Source organism: Macaca mulatta, chromosome 9 (genome assembly GCF_049350105.2).
Source record: "Macaca mulatta isolate MMU2019108-1 chromosome 9, T2T-MMU8v2.0, whole genome shotgun sequence".
Lineage (NCBI taxonomy): Eukaryota > Metazoa > Chordata > Mammalia > Primates > Cercopithecidae > Macaca > Macaca mulatta.
In genome coordinates, this window is record NC_133414.1 from 83026227 (window position 1) to 83045597 (window position 19371).

The window sequence follows — 19371 nt, forward strand, 5'->3', positions numbered from 1 at the left end:
AGCAGGCAGTCCGTCCCTTCTCAGATCTCAACCTCCGTGTTGGGAGATCCACTGCTCTCTTCAAAGCTGTCAGACAGAGTCGTTTGCATCTGCAGAGGTTTCTGCTGCTTTTGTTGTTGTTTACTGTGCCCCGTCCCCAGAGGTGGAGTCTACAGAGACAGACAGGTTTCCTTGAGCTGCTGTGAGCTCCACCCAGTTCGAGCTTTCCAACGGCTTTGTTTACCTACTTAAGCCTCAGCAATGGCGGGCGCCCCTCCCCCAGCCTTGCTGCTGCCTTGCCGCGAGATCACAGACTGCTGTGCTAGCAATCAGGGAGGCTCCGTGGGTGTGGGACCCTCCTGGCCAGGTGTGGGATATAATCTCCTGGTGTGCCTGTTTGCTTAAAGCGCAGTATTGGGGTGGGAGTTACCCAATTTTCCAGGTGTTGTGTGTCTCAGTTCCCCTGGCTAGGAAAAGGGATTCCCTTTTCCCTTGTGCTTCCCAGGTGAGGCAATGCCTCGCCCTGCTTCAGCTCTTGCTGGTCGGGCTGCAGCAGCTGACCAGCACTGATTATCCGGCACTCCCTAGTGAGATGAACCCAGTACCTCAGTTGAAAATGCAGAAATCACAGGTCTTCTGTGTCGCTCGCGCTGGGAGTTGGAGACTGGAGCTGTTCCTATTTGGCCATCTTGCTCCACCCCTCAGGCTTCAGTCTTCACTAACATTTTATGTGCAAGAGGGGAGTTGCTATACTATCATTTGATATATCAACAAGCTGAGGACCTTATAATCTTCCCCAGTTTGCAGCTACAGTGGCCCTAACTTGTGGCCTAGAAGCCCTGCCATGTATACCCTGATCTCCACCTTGGGTCATGAAACCTCTGACAACAGCTTCTTTAATCTCGGCAGTTTGTTTACAGATGAAGAATGTGACCACTTTCCCCATTCAGTGCTGACCTGTGCCATGTTTTCTCAGTGTCTATCTGCCTGACACTCCACTGTAAGTGGTCCCTTTTCCATTAGCAGGGATTTGCTGACTTAATGATGGCTTCTGTCAAGGATTTCTGTAAGGAGCAGTCTCTTTTCTGAGCACTTGGGATATAGGCAGGTTCTGACTGTTATCTGCAGTTGTGTTTTAATATCCTGCCCTTTCCATCTCTTGCCTCAGAACACAGAATTCACCTTTAGTCCTAGCTCATTGCTTGATGATTTGTTAAGGCTTTGAAAAAAGAAGGAATGAGGGCCTTTAAGCAGGATGGGGCTATTTCTCCTTGCCTTATTTATTTTTATGCTATGCAAAAGGAATAAAGAAGCAAAAGTGGCTTGAGTGAAGCCAAATAAATCTAGATAAATTGAGCAAGGATCCAATAAAAAGCCGGAGGTGAAAAAGAAGAAAGGTGATTGTGGTTGAGCATAGGGCATGGAGGGAGAAAAAAGCAAGAAGGGAGACCTTTAAACTTCCTTCATGGTAGGGACTGTTTATTATTACCTAGACAATGAAATGTCTTTGACCCAGTGAAACATTTTAAACTAGGGTTAAGCTCTGGTTAGAAATTAGGGAATAATTTTTATAGTCCTTCTTGAATCCCTTTGTGCTGTCACCTCCTGTCATCCTTTATTTAAAGTTTGGTATGCTTCCGCTGCTAGCTCTGAGAAGGCTGACATCTTTTAGTTGTTCTGATGAATCACACCACAGAAACTAGCGGGTTTTTACAGCCAACACAACAGGAGTCTCCCATATTATTCCTGATACGGTGTGTGTGTGTGTGTGTGTATGTGTGTGTGTGTGTGTGTGTGTGTGTAGGAGGTCTCTTTGTCTGTCCCAGTTCTCCCTCCTTTTTATTATCTCTGCTTTCATGAAGTAGAAAGCGATACAGCCCAGAGCAAACACTGCATGAAACTACAGAATAAGGGCTGGGTTCTTTAGGTAAAATTAGAAACTGTCTGAGAGCTCATTGTGTATCTGTTTATGTCATTATCCTATATAGTCATGAGTTAACTCTCCATAATTCTCCACTGCCAGCATAGAGAATGCTGGGTAGGAGTTGTGAAGGTAGCCACAACTTTCATCTGTGTAATCACTGCCATTGCTCTGATATCCAGAATGTTATTAATGTTCATAGAAATAACCTAACCAAATCTCTCCTGTTTCCCTTTTCTTCCTTCTCTCTTCACTAGACACAGTTTCCATTGTGTACACATTCCACACTTTCTTTATAAGAAACTAAAACATGATAAAGCCTTAGTGGCCTTCTACTGTGTCTCCCTATAGGAAGCAGCTGGACATATATGGTGCCAGTTTTTGGCTGTCAAAGTGCATCAGATTTGATATTGAATTTAGCAGACCTGGGTCCATGAATGCCAGATATCTTGCAATGTATAGAATGATCTCAATATTTTTCACACGTTAAATATCAATAGCACTGCTGCTGGGAAAATATAGGTTGACCTGAGGTTGAGGTAGATACCAGCAACCTCAGCTCACAGAGAACGTTAGCTGTGCCTTGAGGGCTAAATGCTAAAATCTCCTCCAGGGTCCCTAGAATGACACCTTCCTGGAAAATAGTAGGCCTCTAATCAAACTATGTTGTGTTTTGAATTAAATTGTTCATTTATAAACTAGTCAACTCTATTCAGTAAGTCCTATGTAAGTTACTATCAGGAATAGAAAAAATTTAAGATATATTTTGTAATATCAAAATTCTAACAGTATCATAAGGGTTATGCACATAAATAAAATGATTATATTGAAAAATGCTCAAAATTCTGTTGGAAAAAGGAAAAGTGAGAGTTTACTTTTGAGCAGGGTTGTTGGAAGAACTCCTTGTGGAAACCAGTGAGGAAGAGATAGGACTTCAGTAGGTGTTGTTTTAGAAGATGCTGTCTGAAATCAAAGGTACATTGCATGTAAGAACTGGGGAGAAGAGACAGAAAAGTATAGGAGTATTGCTACTGTAAAGGAGAGTATATAGCAGTACATACGTAAAAAAAATAGGTTAGGACAGAGTATAGAAAGTTTTTGAATTTCTTGTTACAGAGTCTACTGGAGAGTATGGGTTTACATATGAGTTTAGTCATTGGGGAAAGTGTTAGACATGCTGCCTCGTGGTTTGTACTTGGCCTCAGTGTCGTTTTTCACTGGGTTCGTGCTGTAAACCCCTTCAGTTATCAGCTGCTTAAACTTGCCTTCCTGATTTTCAAGGTCTCCTCTCAAGAGCCCTTTTCAGTTTATTAATTTAAATAGCAGCAATTTTCCTAGAGGTGAATCACATAATGATTTTTTCCAATCTCTTTTATGTGAGATATCATGGCAAAAAGTATGATTAGATTTAATCCAGTTGTCTTGCACGAAAATAATATGTAGAAAATACCAACCAAGGTGACTCTCTATGTGCTTAATAGCCTAAAGATTTAGGTTAAGGATATAACAGAGAGCGGTTCTGCTCAAAGAATAAAAAGGTGTTGCACAAATTATCTTAAAGAGCCAAAAACAGCGTCCAGTTCTTACTTAAAACAATTTGTTCTTGGAATATTGTCAGCTAAAATTGTGGTCAACTTTTGCAAGTTGTATGAATTTGCACTGCATATTTTATTTAATGTTTAGCAAAACTCCAGTACGGCTCTGCATAACTTACACAATACACCATAGGAATGACTTCAGAAACTCCCACAGAAGTTGACAAATTGGGCATCTAATGCTTTTAAGCTAATTGCATGCTTAGTGATTTAAGATTTGACTTGTTAAAAATGAAGAACAGAGTTTCATGAAGATAATGCTCTGCTTACTGTCACACTGAATACCACCTAACTCTGTATCGGAAATATTACAGAAGCTTAAAGATGAAAATAATGTGAACTTTAATCACCATTCTACTTAGTCTTAAGTGAAATGCTCATGAATCATATATAATATAGCAGTTTTGAAACCTATTCTTGAATTTCAAGCTGTTATTTTCAGGAAATTTAGAAAGCAAATTGCTAAGTGATAAAGATTAATTGATACCATTGCTGATGTCATTGTTTTCTTCTTTGCAGGCTGGAAAAAAAGAAAGGAGTAATACCCTGAATATTGCTTTAGACAACATGTGTAAGAAGACAAGAGACCTTCGCAGACAGGTGAGGGAAGAGAGAGATACGGAGTCAGAAACATAGGGGCTAAACGAAACTGTTATTCATTGTAGACATATTTATTTGTTTTGTTCCTTTCAAATTAATTTAGAACAGGAAAAGAAGAATAAATATATACTTTTCACATTTATATATTCATACCTCAAACATTTTTGTGGCAAACATAAAGTAGAAGAAAGAATGTGTGCCTTATCAGACAGAATTATGTTCAAATTCTGGTTCTGTCCTCATCGGTTATAAGATCTTGGGCACAAATTTCAGCTCTCTGAGCTTCTCTGAACCTATAAAAGGAAATTAATAATATGCAATAGGGCTGTGAGGAATCAATAAAATGCATGTAAGTGCCTGACCCATGGCAAGGTTTTAGGGAAAGCTGATAAATTGATTCTGTTACATCAGAGTTCATCATCCAAATGCTTAAATCCAAATGTTTGACTAGTAAGTAATTCAGAGACCCTTCCCATTCCTCCTTCAATTTTTCTTTTCGGGATACTTCAAAAATTAGTTTTTGTAAAAGTTAAGGCTTCTTTTTAACCTTAGATAACCAGGAACATGGGATTAGAAAGAATTTCATTAAACAATTTAGAAGTTTAGTATTATGCCACAAATTAAACATTTTTCCAGAAATAGGAAGACTTAGCTATTTTCAAAGACATTTGCTCTTCATTCCTTTCCTCTGTTCAATAGCCAGAGTTCTTTCTCATGCGCAACTTTAACTTGGTCATCATTAACCCATCAAAAGGGACAAAAAGCTTTTCAACTATGAGCTCTTAATGCAATATATTATTGTAACTTAATGACAAGATTTAGTAAAATGGCTGAGCAGTCTTTTAATTTGGAAGTAGATTTGGAAATAGAATAAATAGGGATCTCCAACCAGTTAATAATAGCTGCATAAAAACATAATGTTCAAGTCTGCGAAAATCCCAGTTTCTCAACTTTATGTCCTTAATGTGAGTTCTATTTCTACCATTAACACTTGTAATCATGGAATGTAAGAGTCAGAAGGAACTTAGCACAACCTGTCTTACAATGCAAATGAGAAAGCAAGCCAGTGTGGTGAGGTGACCTGCCTAAGAGGATGGGGCACTGAGTCAGAACCTGTACCAGGACTCAGAAATTTATATCCTCAGAGCCATCCTCCAGTTTTGTGGAATGATCTCTATTCTCCATCGTCTTAAGGATTTCTACCCCATCTGCTTCACCTAGGACTCAGAAAAGTTGTTTCTATGAGCTCTCAATGATTGTGTCTCTCGTTCGTGTCTTTTCCCTCTATATTGCCTTCAACAACATTATGCATAAAGAGCTAATCTACATTTATACTTCCAAAGGTTTTAGAATTATTATTTTTCTAAATAAAATCAAGAAAAGGCAATTACTTGTGTGTGGAATTACCAGATTTAGCAAATAAAAGCACAAGGCACCCAGTTAAATTTGAATTTCAGATGAACAACAAACATGGTTTAGTATAATTATGTCCCAAATATTGTATGGTACATACTTATATTTAAAAAGTTGTTCATCTGAAATTCAAATGTAACTGAGCATCTTGTATTTTATCTTGCAATCCTACTTGTGTTTCCACCTCACTACCATCAGTGAGATACAGAAATAGCAATGGGGATTACTAATACTGTTCTTCATAGTAAGGAGATACTCCCATCTTGTAGAAAACTGCTGTGCTCTGAAGGTATTAACACTCTGTGTGGTTTCACAGGTTAACATCTCCATTGTTTCTATTTTCTATCAGTGTTTAACAAACCACCACAAACAATAGCAACCATATTTGCATCTCATGATGCCTTGGGTTGGCTGGGTGTCAGCAGGGCCATTTTCTGTACTGTTTTCACTTGTGGTTTTCCATGTAGTGGCAGTCAAATGGCAACTGTGGTTGGATTTGGGACTTGATGTTTGGAACCTCAGTGCTATTTCCTGTTCCCTCTCTCCATAGAGTGCCTAATGTTTTAGGGTCCCTCCATGTGGCTTCAATCTCTAGCAAGGTAGCCTAGATCTCTTACGTGCTGTTTCAAGCTGCCAAGAAAAGGGAGATGGAAGCTGACAAGCATTCTTAGTGCCTTAGCTCCAAAGCCAGAAAATGCTATTTCCTCCATAATCCGCAAGACAAAAACAGTTGAAAACCCTGTCCTAGTTCAATAGGAGAAGGCAGAAGCTCTATCTGTTGTAGGAGAAGTGATATGTGTGTACAGCAATGGATGGAATTGTTAGAAACTATCTTTGATGTAACACCTCCATGATCTTCCATTTTGATGAAGTTGGTTGCTATGATTCTTTCTCGTTATCCTCACTTACCCTCCCCCTAGTACTTTATTTTTCATCCTGATGTTTACATTTTTGGTGGAAATCACAGTTAATTAAAACAGCAACATAAGTTATCTCCACTTCTTATTCTTGAGGAGTTTATCCAATAGTTGTTGTAAGCATCTCACATATAGTTCTTCTCACAGGAAAGAGAAAGCACTGCCCTTAAAATGTTTTTCTTTGGAGTATTTAATGTTCATTGTTTGCTTTAGAACTGGTTTTATCTTTTTAAAACTTTTTTAGTAAAAAATAAGCAGAGCCCATCTTCCTGCCCATTCATCCTTATCCCCTTTCTTAACCATGGCCTTTCTTTTTCTTTTTGATTATACTTTATGTTCTAGGGTACATGGGCACAACGTGCAGGTTTGTTACATATGTATACATGTGCCATGTTGGTGTGCTGCACCCATTAACTTGTCATTTATATTAGGTATATCTCCTAAAGCTATCCCTCCCCGCTTCTCCCACCCCACTACAGGACCCAGTGTGTGATATTCCCCTTCCCGTGTCCAAGTGTTCTCATTGTTCAATTCCCACCTATGAGTGAGAATATGCAGTGTTTGGTTTTCTGTTCTTGTGATAGTTTGCTGAGAATGATGGTTTCCAGCTGCATCCATGTCCCTACAAAGGACATGAACTCACCCTTTTTTATGGCTGCATAGTATTCCATGGTGTATATGTGCTACATTTGCTTAATCCAGTCTGTCATTGATGGACATTTGGGTTGGTTCCAAGTCTTTGCTATTGTGAGTAGTGCCGCAATAAACATACGTGTGCATGTACTGTGGCCTTTCTATCAGTAATGCAGAAACATTTCAGCTTCAGTTCAGAGGGTGATTGGACTTCTTCCATGAGGAATGACGGAGATTGCTTAGAAATATCTGAGAGGAAGCAAATTGTAGATTTGAGGACATCAAGACATCAAGATGGAATGTTCTAGAAGGTGAAAGTATTTATTTGTTTCAACCTTCTTCCTCTGTGACTTTCTTGCCTGTTTTACTAGAGAACAAAGACAAACGTTCTTGGCATGGTGTTCTAGGTTCTCTGTGATTTGGCCCTGACTTAATCCCCATTATTCTTAATGTTCCTTTTCCTTCAGCTCTCCTTCTCAGTGTTGTCACCTCCTCATCACACCAACACATTAACCTGTTTTCTTTTCTCTCTCTCTTTTTTTTTTTTTTTTTTTTGAGACAGAGTCTCACTGTGCCACCCAGGCTGGAGTGCAGTGGTGTGATCTCGGCTCATTGCAACCTCCACCTCCCAGGTTCAGGCAATTCTCCTGCCTCAGCCTCCCGAGTACCTGGATTACAGGTGCATACCATCATACCCTGCTACTTTTTTTGTGTGTTTTTAGTAGAGACGGGTTTTCACTGTGTTGGCCAGGCCGGTCTCAAACTCCTGACCTCGTGATCTGCCCGCCTCGGCCTCCCAAAGTGATGGGATTACAGGTGTGAGCCACTGCGCCAGGCCCACATTAACCTGTTTTCTGACAAAAGAGTCTACTTGTTACTTACCAGAATTTGCGTCACCTCCCGCTCAAATACACTTGCTTCTTTGTAGATATGACTTGTACAGCTTGAAGCCTTCTCTACTAACTCTATTTACACACACACCCAACTCATAAGCAACTACATTCCAGAGTACCGTAAATGCTATTGCTTCCATGAAACCTTTGCTGTTTTCACCAGCTGGAATGGATCTTTTTCTTCCTGGAACACTTACAGCATGTGCACTTCTATTACAGCAATGATTATATTCTTGTATTTTTTTCTTTTATAATGAGTTTTCTTCCCACTGCACTTTAAGTCCTTATAATGATAGTTATGACAACATCTCTCATTTACTAAATGCCTTGCAAAGCTCTCTACCAAGTATATTCATTTCATTATTGATTTTTATTTCTGAAACAATAAATAATGCCATGGTATTGTTATCTCTGTTCCCCAAAATGAGTTAACATAGCAAACATCACCCAGCTAAGTGGTAGAGACACAGTTCTAGCCCAGGTCCATCCAACCCCAGCCCATATGTGTAGTCACTACACCATGGGCTAGGGATTATGGCCTATTCACTTTCAGAACCTCCCAGTGCCTAAGACACTGATTTTACCATCACATATTATTTTCTTTATTATTTGTTTTAAATGCTTTTTTAAAATTAAATTTTCTTCTTTCTTTAGCCTCCTTTTCCATCATTCGTTTGAAAACTGTATACCTATTGTAACTCTCTCAATAAAAGGAGGAAGACTTTTTAAACATCCTTTACTTTATTAAAAATATTTAAGCAACAAATATATCTTATTTCTATTTAATTATACATAGTAAAAAATATATTTGTTTTCACTAAAAGCAGGCTAAAATTTTTATTTGTGCATATTAAGAAAAAATGTCTTTTATTTCATAAATGCCAAAGTAAAGATGAAGTATGTCAAATGGGATTTTGGTAAAAACAGACAAAACAAAAATTTGATTAATTCTTGAGTTGCTGAGTTTCTGAATTGCTAGGTCCATCTCTCCTCTATGTTGCATAGTACCAGTTCACCACTCAGAAAAAAATATGTAGGCTTTTATACCTCCTGGTCATCATCCTCATCATCAAATAACGTTATGTATCCACAAGAGAGAAGTTTCACTAAATTTACATAGGACATACACAGTGAAATAATTATTAGTTGATTTAATTCCTGTTAGACAAGCTTTAAAAGATCACATTTTGCTATTTGATTTAAATTAAAGTGGCTTTTAATTTAAAATATTTACTAAAATTTAAATACTGTTAATTTATTAAAAATTTAATACAATATTTTGATTTAAAATATTCTAGTCTAAATGTGTTTTTCTGTTTCCCTGAGGATGATTTGCTTCTGAAACACTTTCTCCATTTTCCATTCCCCTTCCCCTCACAATTTCATTCTTTCTGTTCCTTTATTTGGTGGCCGTGGTGGGGCTTTTTTAGACTTCTCACACAGGGCTTTCACTTTGGGCTTCAATTGTAGAGATATATATTATTTTGAGATCCCAAACCACTTACATCAGTAGGAAATAGAAAAATTGATGTCTCAAAGCCTTTTATTAAACTATAGTGAGAAAAGATGAAAAGCACCTCAGTTTGGTTTTGTTCTAACATCTTTCATGCCTGGCCACAAACAAGTATTTATTGAAAATATGTACTTGTAATTCCTATTGGCCTCCCACTAACTTCAGATTTTAGTGCTTTGGCTTCTATTTCTATATTGGCATATTGGACTCTTCTTTAAACTTTTTGTATATCACCCGATTGAAAGGAATGCATTGTGCCACTGGGCAGGAAAATAATATGGAAAGAAATAAGATAGAGGCTACTTTGGTATTACATGTAGGCATATATGACTGTACAATTTAATGAAAACAATCCCGCATGAATATGTCAGAACATATAAAGAAAATTGCTTAACATAACATTCTAGTCCTTTCACATTTTGTCCCTACCTACACTTCTAGTCCTATCTCATAGTAATTCCTCTTTTACAGTGAGTATAATTCAGGGTACGGCAGAACAAAACTCAGTGATGTACAGAGCCAAGGTAGTAGAGTATAATTAGCAATGAGTAGTTTACATAAGACATTGGAGTCTCTTACTTGGTGCATGATGAAATGACATTAATACCAGACAAAGGTACCTGTTTAGATGGGTTTTCCTAAAAGCAGTGACTAAAACGAGGACCTTAGTGCAGGTCATTTATTTAGGAGATGATTCCTGGAAGCAAGTGTAATAGAACGTGAAAAGCGAGTCAGCGAAAGAGGAAATGATAATGCTATTGAGATTGCTGCTGTAGGCAATGAGAGCTAGCGGATCTCTGAGAACTAACAGACTGTTTCCCAGAATTGTCTGACTAATGGATGGAGACTAGGAATTTTATGTGGTAGTTTCTATCCCCATAGGTTGAGGGTTTCCCCCAGTGGTATGGACGCTGAAGAACTTCCAGGCAGTGTTTATGCTGGGTTGAGAATTTCACAGAGACTAGGAACAGGCCCTGAGACAGAATAACAAAGAGACACAAGGAATGCACACAAGAAGCGTGGAATGTCTTCAGAGGACATGTAACTGTTCCCCCAGCAAAAGCTGAAATCAGAGATAGATCCAGAGGATGAGATGTAAGGCACCAAAAGTCTATAATGTGTTCATAATAGTGAAGGTAAAGGATCAGGAACCAACAAGTTCGACAGGGGCTGGTGAGAATATTGTGGGTTAGTTGAATTAGTTACACTTTGTTTTTTGCATGGGTTAAGATGATTTCCATGGGAGAGATACCTCCCTGCCTCTGACCATATGCTAGCTCCTAAAGGTTTTGTTCACGTCCAACTCAAGTCACTGATTTCTGGACATTTCCTTCTGTCATGGGACGAAAAGATGACAAAGGTTGACACAATGTGAGACAATAGTTCTTTTTCACCTCTTATTCTTGCTTTGGCAATAAATCAATATGTATTTCCAGCAAAGCAATGGGGAGTAATAAGACTTTTTGGCTATAGTTGCAGATGGGAAATTATAGTGATGTCTTTTATATGAAAAACAGTCACTCTTTAAACAGATATCTCAGAGTAGCAAATACTAAGTCTTGCTTCTTTACGTCACAATCAAATTATTAAAAACAGGAGTTTATACTCACTGTCTTGACTGCCTTGTCTCTCATTCACTCTTCAAACCATAGCAATAGGACTCCTGACCCACTTTTCCACTGAAACTGCTCTTACCAAGTTTATCAATAACCTCTTAGTAGTCAAGCCCAATGGACAAGTCTCATTCCTTTTTTTAAATTTAACTTATCTTTAAAATTTGTCTCTAATTTTTTTTTTTTTGCTGTCAGTCTCTGAGTTTTTCTTTATTGTAATGTTTAATGTATTATTGTAATATTCACTCTTCTACTAGATTATAAGGGATGATGAATTTCCATCTTAACATTTCCTTCAATACCTTTCTCTTGGTAGAAAGATGAGAAAATGGTTTCCAGAAATATTTACTGTATTGAATGAAATCATTTACACAGAAGAGAAGATTTAACCAGTCCATGATGTGAATATTATAGTTATGTTTGGTAGGATAACTACATTTGAAGAGCATTAACACAGAGATATATCTGAAAGTTTGTCTTTTAGTTGTTGGTAATTTGTCTCTTTGTTTCTTGGCTGCTTTCTCAGTCTCTTTTTAGGCCCTACTCTTTAATCTGCATGACTCCTGTAAATGGTAGTGTTTCCTAAGAGGTCCTTCATGGGTCTCCTCACTCTATATGGTCTCATCCACACTCTCTGCTTGAGTTAGTTCCCATATGCTGGCCCTTCATGGCATATCTCAAGTGTAGATTTCATCTGAGCTTTCCTTCTACATGTCTCCATCAGAATGAAAGAAGAAAAGAATAATCTACATGTCCCAATTATCAATGAAAGAAGAAAAGAATAAAGGGGAGGACAATCATTAAAAAATGCCCCCACTCTGAGAAATTAGAAGGAATCTCTACTTTTCTTTTCGGTGTCTGAAACTTACACAACCTGTAGTTCCCAGCTCAAATAAATTAGTGACCTTATGCCTGACTTCCCTGGTGTACTTCCTATAGAGAGCAAACACATTATTCATTCAGTTAAAGTCTTCCCTTTGCCTTGTAACCCCTTAGCACTCTATACTTTGTCCTAATAAGTGCTCAGTAAATATTAATTAGTTGCCACTAGTAATTTGCCTTTCTGCATACTAAGCAGAATCCTTCCTTGAGGATCTTCCTGAAGCCTTTCTTAAATTGTTGATAGTCAGAAAATTTTTACAATGCTTCTGAGCAAGCTCACCATTTTGGGCAGAGGTATTTTTCTTCCAGAAACCTACAATTATTACGGATTTATTATTCTATGATCATGATAGAAGACAGTACTTTCTATGTAGCTCTATCATTCAGCTCCCCAAAAATGTATTACCATTCATTCCCAAGTAATCTAAAACTAGACTAAGTATCTATTGGCTTAAAAAAAAACTCTAAAATATAATTTTCACAGAAAAATTACATTTTTCTGTCTGATAGCTATTTATTTTTTTGTTTTATTGTACAGAGGTTATTAAACTAAATGAAGGGGTTGACTCAAAAACCTTTGGGCCCATTCATAGTTGTTGACATTGTTCGTGAAACATTTCAGGATATTATGATTTTTTTTTGGTGCGGGGCAGGGGATGGAGTCTCACTCTGTCGCCCAGGCTAGAATGCAGTGGTGTGATCTCAACTCACTGCAACCCCTTCCTCCTGGGTTCAAGCGATTTTCCTGACTCAGCCACCCGAGTAGCTGGGAGTACAGGTGCCTGCCACTATGCCCAGCCAATTTTTTTTTATTTTTAGTATAGACGGGGTTTCACCATGTTGGCCAAGCTGTTCTCGAACTCCTGACCTTGTGATTCTCCTGCCTTGGCCTCCCAAAGTCTGAGATTACAGTCATGTGCCACTGTGCCCCGCCCGATATTATGATCTTTAAAGACTTGATATTATATAAATACAATTAATTAATTTTTCAATGCAGTTTTAAATCTCAGAAAATATCTACTGACTAGAGTAATTGCCTAATTGTCATTAATAAGCTTACATGTAATCTAATTTAATTGTAGCAGAATGTTATAGTTGTTTCATAATTTAAGGTGTGAGGACAAGAACAGTTAATGCAAATGGGGAAAATTGGACATCAAACTCATTTATTATTCTTCCTGCTCTATTAACCTGTTATCAACTGGCATAATCGGTGATCTAACTTGGCTTAATTACCATGAAGTATACAATTTAGCTAATCAAAATTTATCATCAGCTCCTCCAACAAGGTAGAAAACATTCTATAATTTGTAATTATGAAAATACAAGATGTACAATGTTATTTATACACATGCATACATATTCTAATAGCATAATTTCTTTGAGCAACAAAGAAAGTATTGCCATTTTTAATCTGACTTCCAGGTTAAATAACTTAAGAAAAATTACTTTTGAGAGGAAAGGAACTATTGCTAGACGATTTTTATTTTTATTTTGGCTGAATATTTTGTTTTTTAGTTTCTTAAGGGACATTTTTTATATCCTTAAATATTGTGATTTTAGGAATTGGGCAAAAATGAATAAAATGAGTTGTGTAACTACTGAGATTGTAAGAAAAGGAAACAGTGAACTATTTCCTGGAAAAAAAAAAACCCTGAATTTTTCATTTCTTCTCAGCTCCGCAAGGCTATTATAGATCATGTGTCAGACTCTTTCTTGGATACGACAGTCCCACTTTTGGTCCTCATTGAAGCTGCTAAGAATGGCCGGGAGAAGGAAATAAAAGAATATGCTGCGATATTTCATGAACACACCAGCAGGCTTGTAGAGGTAAGCATACTGGAACTGTAACTCACTAAAGTCTGGGAGAATGAGGCTCCCATTCTCCATTTATGGTTGAATTGTACCCAAATAAAAACTTTTGACACCATGTTACAAATACAGCAGAGTCTGGTCAAGGTGATATGAAGGTGTATATGTCCAATTGTATAGATCACTCCACATTGGCTTGTCTTATTTTTTAATGCATATTTTATCAGAGCTTCACAAAGGAACTAGCTAAATGCAGATACTTGGATTTATCCTTACAAATATTTTCTTCACATTCTGACTTAAAAGTATGAAGTACTCTATCTCATATTATTTTATTATTTCTCTGCCATCTTTTTGTAGCTGCATTATTCTATCAGCCTTTCAAGACATATTTAACTATGTAGCATGACTACAGAACAAGAATATAGGATATACAGGGTAGAGAGATCCAGGAATAAGTAAGTAGGGGTAGTGAATTGGCTCATGTCCCCATAGGGGCAAAAGAAGACAGTAAAACTATTATTCCCTCTGCTTGGTAACTGGAGACATGGGAGCGCACCATGATTTTTTGTAGCAGGATAGCATATTGCTGAAGGAGCTGTGAAGTGCTGATAGCTTCCCAGGAGAGAGATAATAGAACTTACTGTATTATGGATATCAATAACAGAAGTATACTTTAAGAGACAGCCTGAATGGAGGAATTTCTAATACAAATAAGATGACAGTATTCACAAGGCCACAAACCAGTGGCAAGAAGTGGGAAATGTTGTTTACTAGATCGCTAGAGCTGAGATGATATTCAGTATGGCTCATACTCATGAGCATGGCTGCACCAGTCGTTTATGGCTGGTGTCTACTCTGGTTGTCAGTGGCCATGCCATATGGGTTATTAAATGTTTTGACCGCCACACCTTCCTATACCAGTCATGAATTCAGTGGCGAAATATGTTTTCATGGCCCAAATGCTTGTAAAGCTTCTGACTAATAATCAGGATGTGAATTGGAATCACACCAATCAATATAACATCTACTGAAAAAGAGAACTTTCCTAACATCTTTAATGTGGATCCATGGGGAGGAGGTTTCCAGTGCCACTAGCATTTGCACTATAAACTCTCTTTCCGGATCTCAATCTCCAGAACTAGAAAATTAAAGTAATGGATGAATACATGATTACTGCAATTTTTGTAGCCCAAAACTGTTCTACCTCCAACTTTGAAATCTCCTTTGAATTTCCCAAGAACTCTGTTAGATACGGTAAGTGTTACCATTTCAATTGGCCATAGATGTAAATAAAGATACAAAACCCAAACTAAGATAATTAGAGTTGGAGCTAATTTCCAGGTTATTAAACTAAATGAGGGGTTGGCTCAAAAACCTTTGGGCCCATTCATAGTCATTGACATTGTTAATGAAACATTTCAGGATAATTTTTAATTAATTGAATTATTTATTATTTATCCGCTTTTATTTATTCCTTCATCTACACATTCCAGAAAGATTTATTAACTGTACACAGAAAAGAATGTTAAAAGTAAGGGGGGAAAGCAATGGGAACAGGTTGTAAAAAACATAACTAAGCATAGTCCCTGACAGTCATAAAAGTGTTATCTAAAAATGTATTCTCTAAGCTGAAGACAACTGAATTATGAAAACAACTTCTTTTTATGAAATCCTCTGAAAGCAAAACTTGGTTTATGCTGACAAAATTCAATTCCTCTTCCTATTTCTCAATTTAGTTTTTTGATGAAGAAGGGTGCCCTGGTCAAACGATTTTAGGAAAAAAAGGACTATCTATAGCTCCTCTTGGAAAATTTACATTCTTGAAAAATCCTGAAGCAAAGAGACCTCTTTAATTTAATTTACACAAATTAAATCTACTTATCTCTCTTTCTTTCCTGGTACATTACTAAGACACTACCTTCGAGGAACACTTGGGAGTGCTACCTTATACCAAATGATGGGTTACTGTTAGGTAGACACAGCTCTAAGAATTAATTTTAAAGTTTAAGAATTTTGGAAATTCTGCATTCCATGTGAGTTTTAAAAGAATACACTATTTTGGAATTATGAACTATTGGGAGACTGAAACTGGATCTCATTTAACTCAACATGTTACCTTAACACATTGTAATGAGATAATGAGATTATATGAGGTTTGGGATGATATATGAGTTCTGGTTTTCACTCTAGTAATGCTTAGAAGCTTTGGTCTAAGTCACTTTCATTTCCAATGAGCTTTTACTATATAACAAACCATCCTGAAATTTAATGGCTTAAACCAACTATTTGTTATCTCTCACTAATCTATGGGTTAACTAGGAAGAGCTGGGCAAATTTTGCTTAAGGTTTCTCATGTGATTGCTGTCAGATACTGGCAGGGAATGGAGCCTGCCAAAGGTTGGCCTGGTCCGGACATGCTAAATGGCATATTCACATGACTGAAAGTGCATGTTAACTGTCAGCTGGGGGCTTAGCTGTGGTTGTCAACTGGTGCATCAATCATTGGCTTCTTCATGTAGCTTCAGCTTTTCACAGCATGGTGGTTGGGTTCTTAGATGAGAAGTCCCAAATGCAAGCAAGAAATAGGAAGTTGAAGTTGTCATTTGTATTCTATTGGTCAAACCAATTACAGAGCCTGCCCAGACACAGGAAAAGGGAGCAGTGAGATTGCATTTCTCAATAGAAGGAATAGCAAAGTATTTGTGGCCACTACTCTTCTCAGGGTTTCATTTGCTTTATCTATAAAATGAAAGTTAGACAGAGTAATATCTAAGGTCACTCCAAGTTTCTTAAATTCTATGATGTGACAAATTTTTTTTTCAACTAAGAGACTTACAGACTTATAGTTTCCTATAACAAGAGAAAATGAAAATGATTTTTAGGCATACTGCTTGCACACTAGGTTGTTTCTCTCTCTCTCTCTCTCTCACACTCTGTGTGTGTGTGTGTGTGTGTGTGTGTGTCTATCTCATGAAGAAGAAAAAACAGTACTGCATTTATCTCCCAGAAAAATCTTTTTTTGAAAGGATATTCCTAACCAAAGCAACAGAGAAAATCATCATTAATTCATTAATTTACTACAAACATTGAGACAGAAGTGTCTATGATAGACTCCTGGAAAATAGGAGAGCCTAAATATATCAGTTTCGGAGGACAATGTGAGTTCTCCTTGTATAGACTGTTTAACAATCCCCCACTTCCTTGCTCCCTGCCACCCCACCCCAAAGACATGCACATACACTCATCTTATTCCCTAGTTGGGCAATTTGACATAGCAGGCCAGAAAGTCTTATATTCTAACTGACTTGGAGAAAAAGCTGTTATCAACATGTCTGGGTTTTGATACCTCAGCCATGTTTGTCAGAGAAATCTAAAATCAATGAACGTGTTGAAATAAGACTTAAATGAGAATAAAAGCCCATTTTTAAAGATTTCTATCAAATCTTTGAAGAAAACCTCCACACTGTTAAAGGAACTTTTTAAATAATGGTTAACGTGAAACTTTGACAAAAAGATAGTAAAAAGTAGGACTAAACACAAAGCAGAAAATGAAATATTGAAAAATTATGTGGGTAATAATCTGAAAAACAAAAAGATCTGGGGAATTCGGAAAAAAACAACAGAAATGAGGAGGACAGTGGCCGATGAATTTGGTCTGAACATGCCTGTTCTCTGGTGGTGACACATCTGAGGTGTCCCGCTATACTAATAATACAGGAGGAGACCTCAGATGCGTCACCACATCTATTATTGTAGTTTAGTATAAAATGATCATGGGTAATGATGGTTATAAAACCCTGGGTAGTGCCAGTAACTAGAGAATCTAGAACTTTGTGGCTAATTTTATCTTGGTTATGCTGAACTGAGTACCTATTATGCAAACTTTTCCTACTTTGAGCATCCAAGTTACTCTGTGTTCTTGGATCCACAGAACCACAGTAGGGAAGGATAAGAAGTAGTCAGGAGTATTTTAAAAGTCATCTTCACATAGTGATTAGCAATGAATGACAAAGGTGTTCAATTAATGACATATGTGTTCATATGCTCCCCAGTACTTTGATCTCACCTTTTTGGTGACTTAGAGCACCATTATCTCTACTGGTTTCCGCCAATAAAATCTATTGAATAGGAAGATAAAAATATGAAATTTAGTTTACAGATAAAAATATTCATTAGTTCTAGAGAGGATTATTGCTTTGAGGCTTCTCTGATAGCAAAGTCTATACAGCTCATGCCCAATAAATCCATATTGAATGAAGGAAAACATTTATAGTACCAATTAATTTTAACTTCTTTTTCTTTCTAAAATATTGACTTTGTGGATTCTAGTAACTGGACTTGAAATATATGTCTGAGCTCAGTTACTAAGCAGAGAAGCTCCCTACTCTACTGCATATAAGTACTTAAAATTAATTCTTCACAGTAATTTTAGTAAATGCCATTACCATTAATTATCAAAAGCAGACACTATAGACTCTATTCCAGAGTTCCCTCATAAAAAGTTTCTGACAATTCAACAACATCTTTCAAGCCATTTGCTATCTCAGGGATATAGTTTCTAAACCTAATGTGGTAACATAACTATTATTCAGAGGAATGCCATTACATTTAATAAATTCATTATTTATTATTATAAAGGCTATTATGATTAAATGGCTATCATTTAATATTTCTCTAAAATCAATTTTGAAAAATTTCACTCTTGTTTTTGAATTCTATTTGTTTTTACAAGTCAGTTCATGCTGAACACTACAATCACTACCAACAAAAACAGTGACATCTCCAGAGAGCCTATGGATTTTATCATGTTAGTTATCATTAAATATGATGGTATTAATGATCTAGGCCTGAAATTTCTCTATAAATTGAAGAATTTTCCCTATGTGGAAAGCCAGGTTTGTTGGTGCTTCGACTTACTCATCAAAAAGTCATCTATCTTTATGCACCTTATTTTAGTAAGTTTCATGGGAGCCTTTCATCAGAAAGGAAAAAGTGGGTGGACATTTAATTATAATACTTCCCTACCACCTACAAAGATGATTGTCCCCACTCGCAAAATGGTGAGCCAGATTTAGCAAAGCCCCAGTGCCAAGACAGAAGGCTTTAGAGGGGACTCTTGCTGTTTGCAAGAAGTGCTGATTGCTATGAGCTCTACTAATTTCTTTGCTTTTTGACAGAATTCTGCTCAAGTTTCACACATTGCTTTAATTGGTCATCTGTTATCAAATAAGGATATGTTTGATTATAAATAAATACAGCTTTTACAGTCCCCTTCCATTCTTCCTTCTTCTTTCCCTCAAAAAGATGTAAAAGAAAAAGAACAAACCCATACTTAACACTTGTACACAAACCAACAACGGTTCTAAGTGAGCATCTTGGCAACTCTCCTGTTTTGGTAGGGAAGGGATGCTATAGTCAGGAATGCTTTTACTTATGTAGAACAGAGCACACCGGTGTGACTGCCCACTCCCTGGCTTATAAACTGCTCAGCATCTTATTCCTTTTACTGTTAGAAAGATGTGGCTGAACATGACCCTTAAAAGCTTAACCTGAATGTACAGTGAGTTCCTTTCTATGTTGCAGTGATTTCTGTATGC

General features: G+C 37.2%; 1 protein-coding gene across 4 annotated transcripts in view; it reads left to right on the plus strand.

Moving 5' to 3' along the window:
• Window positions 1-19371, plus strand: part of CTNNA3 (catenin alpha 3) — a 1846283-nt gene that overhangs the window by 1011203 nt on the left and 815709 nt on the right. For all 4 annotated transcript variants that reach the window (XM_077946706.1, XM_077946707.1, XM_028827066.2 and 1 more), the window contains 2 exons: window positions 4015-4095; window positions 13637-13789. In XM_077946706.1, the coding sequence (XP_077802832.1) occupies window positions 4015-4095; window positions 13637-13789 (234 nt within the window). The remainder of the gene's footprint in view (window positions 1-4014; window positions 4096-13636; window positions 13790-19371) is intronic.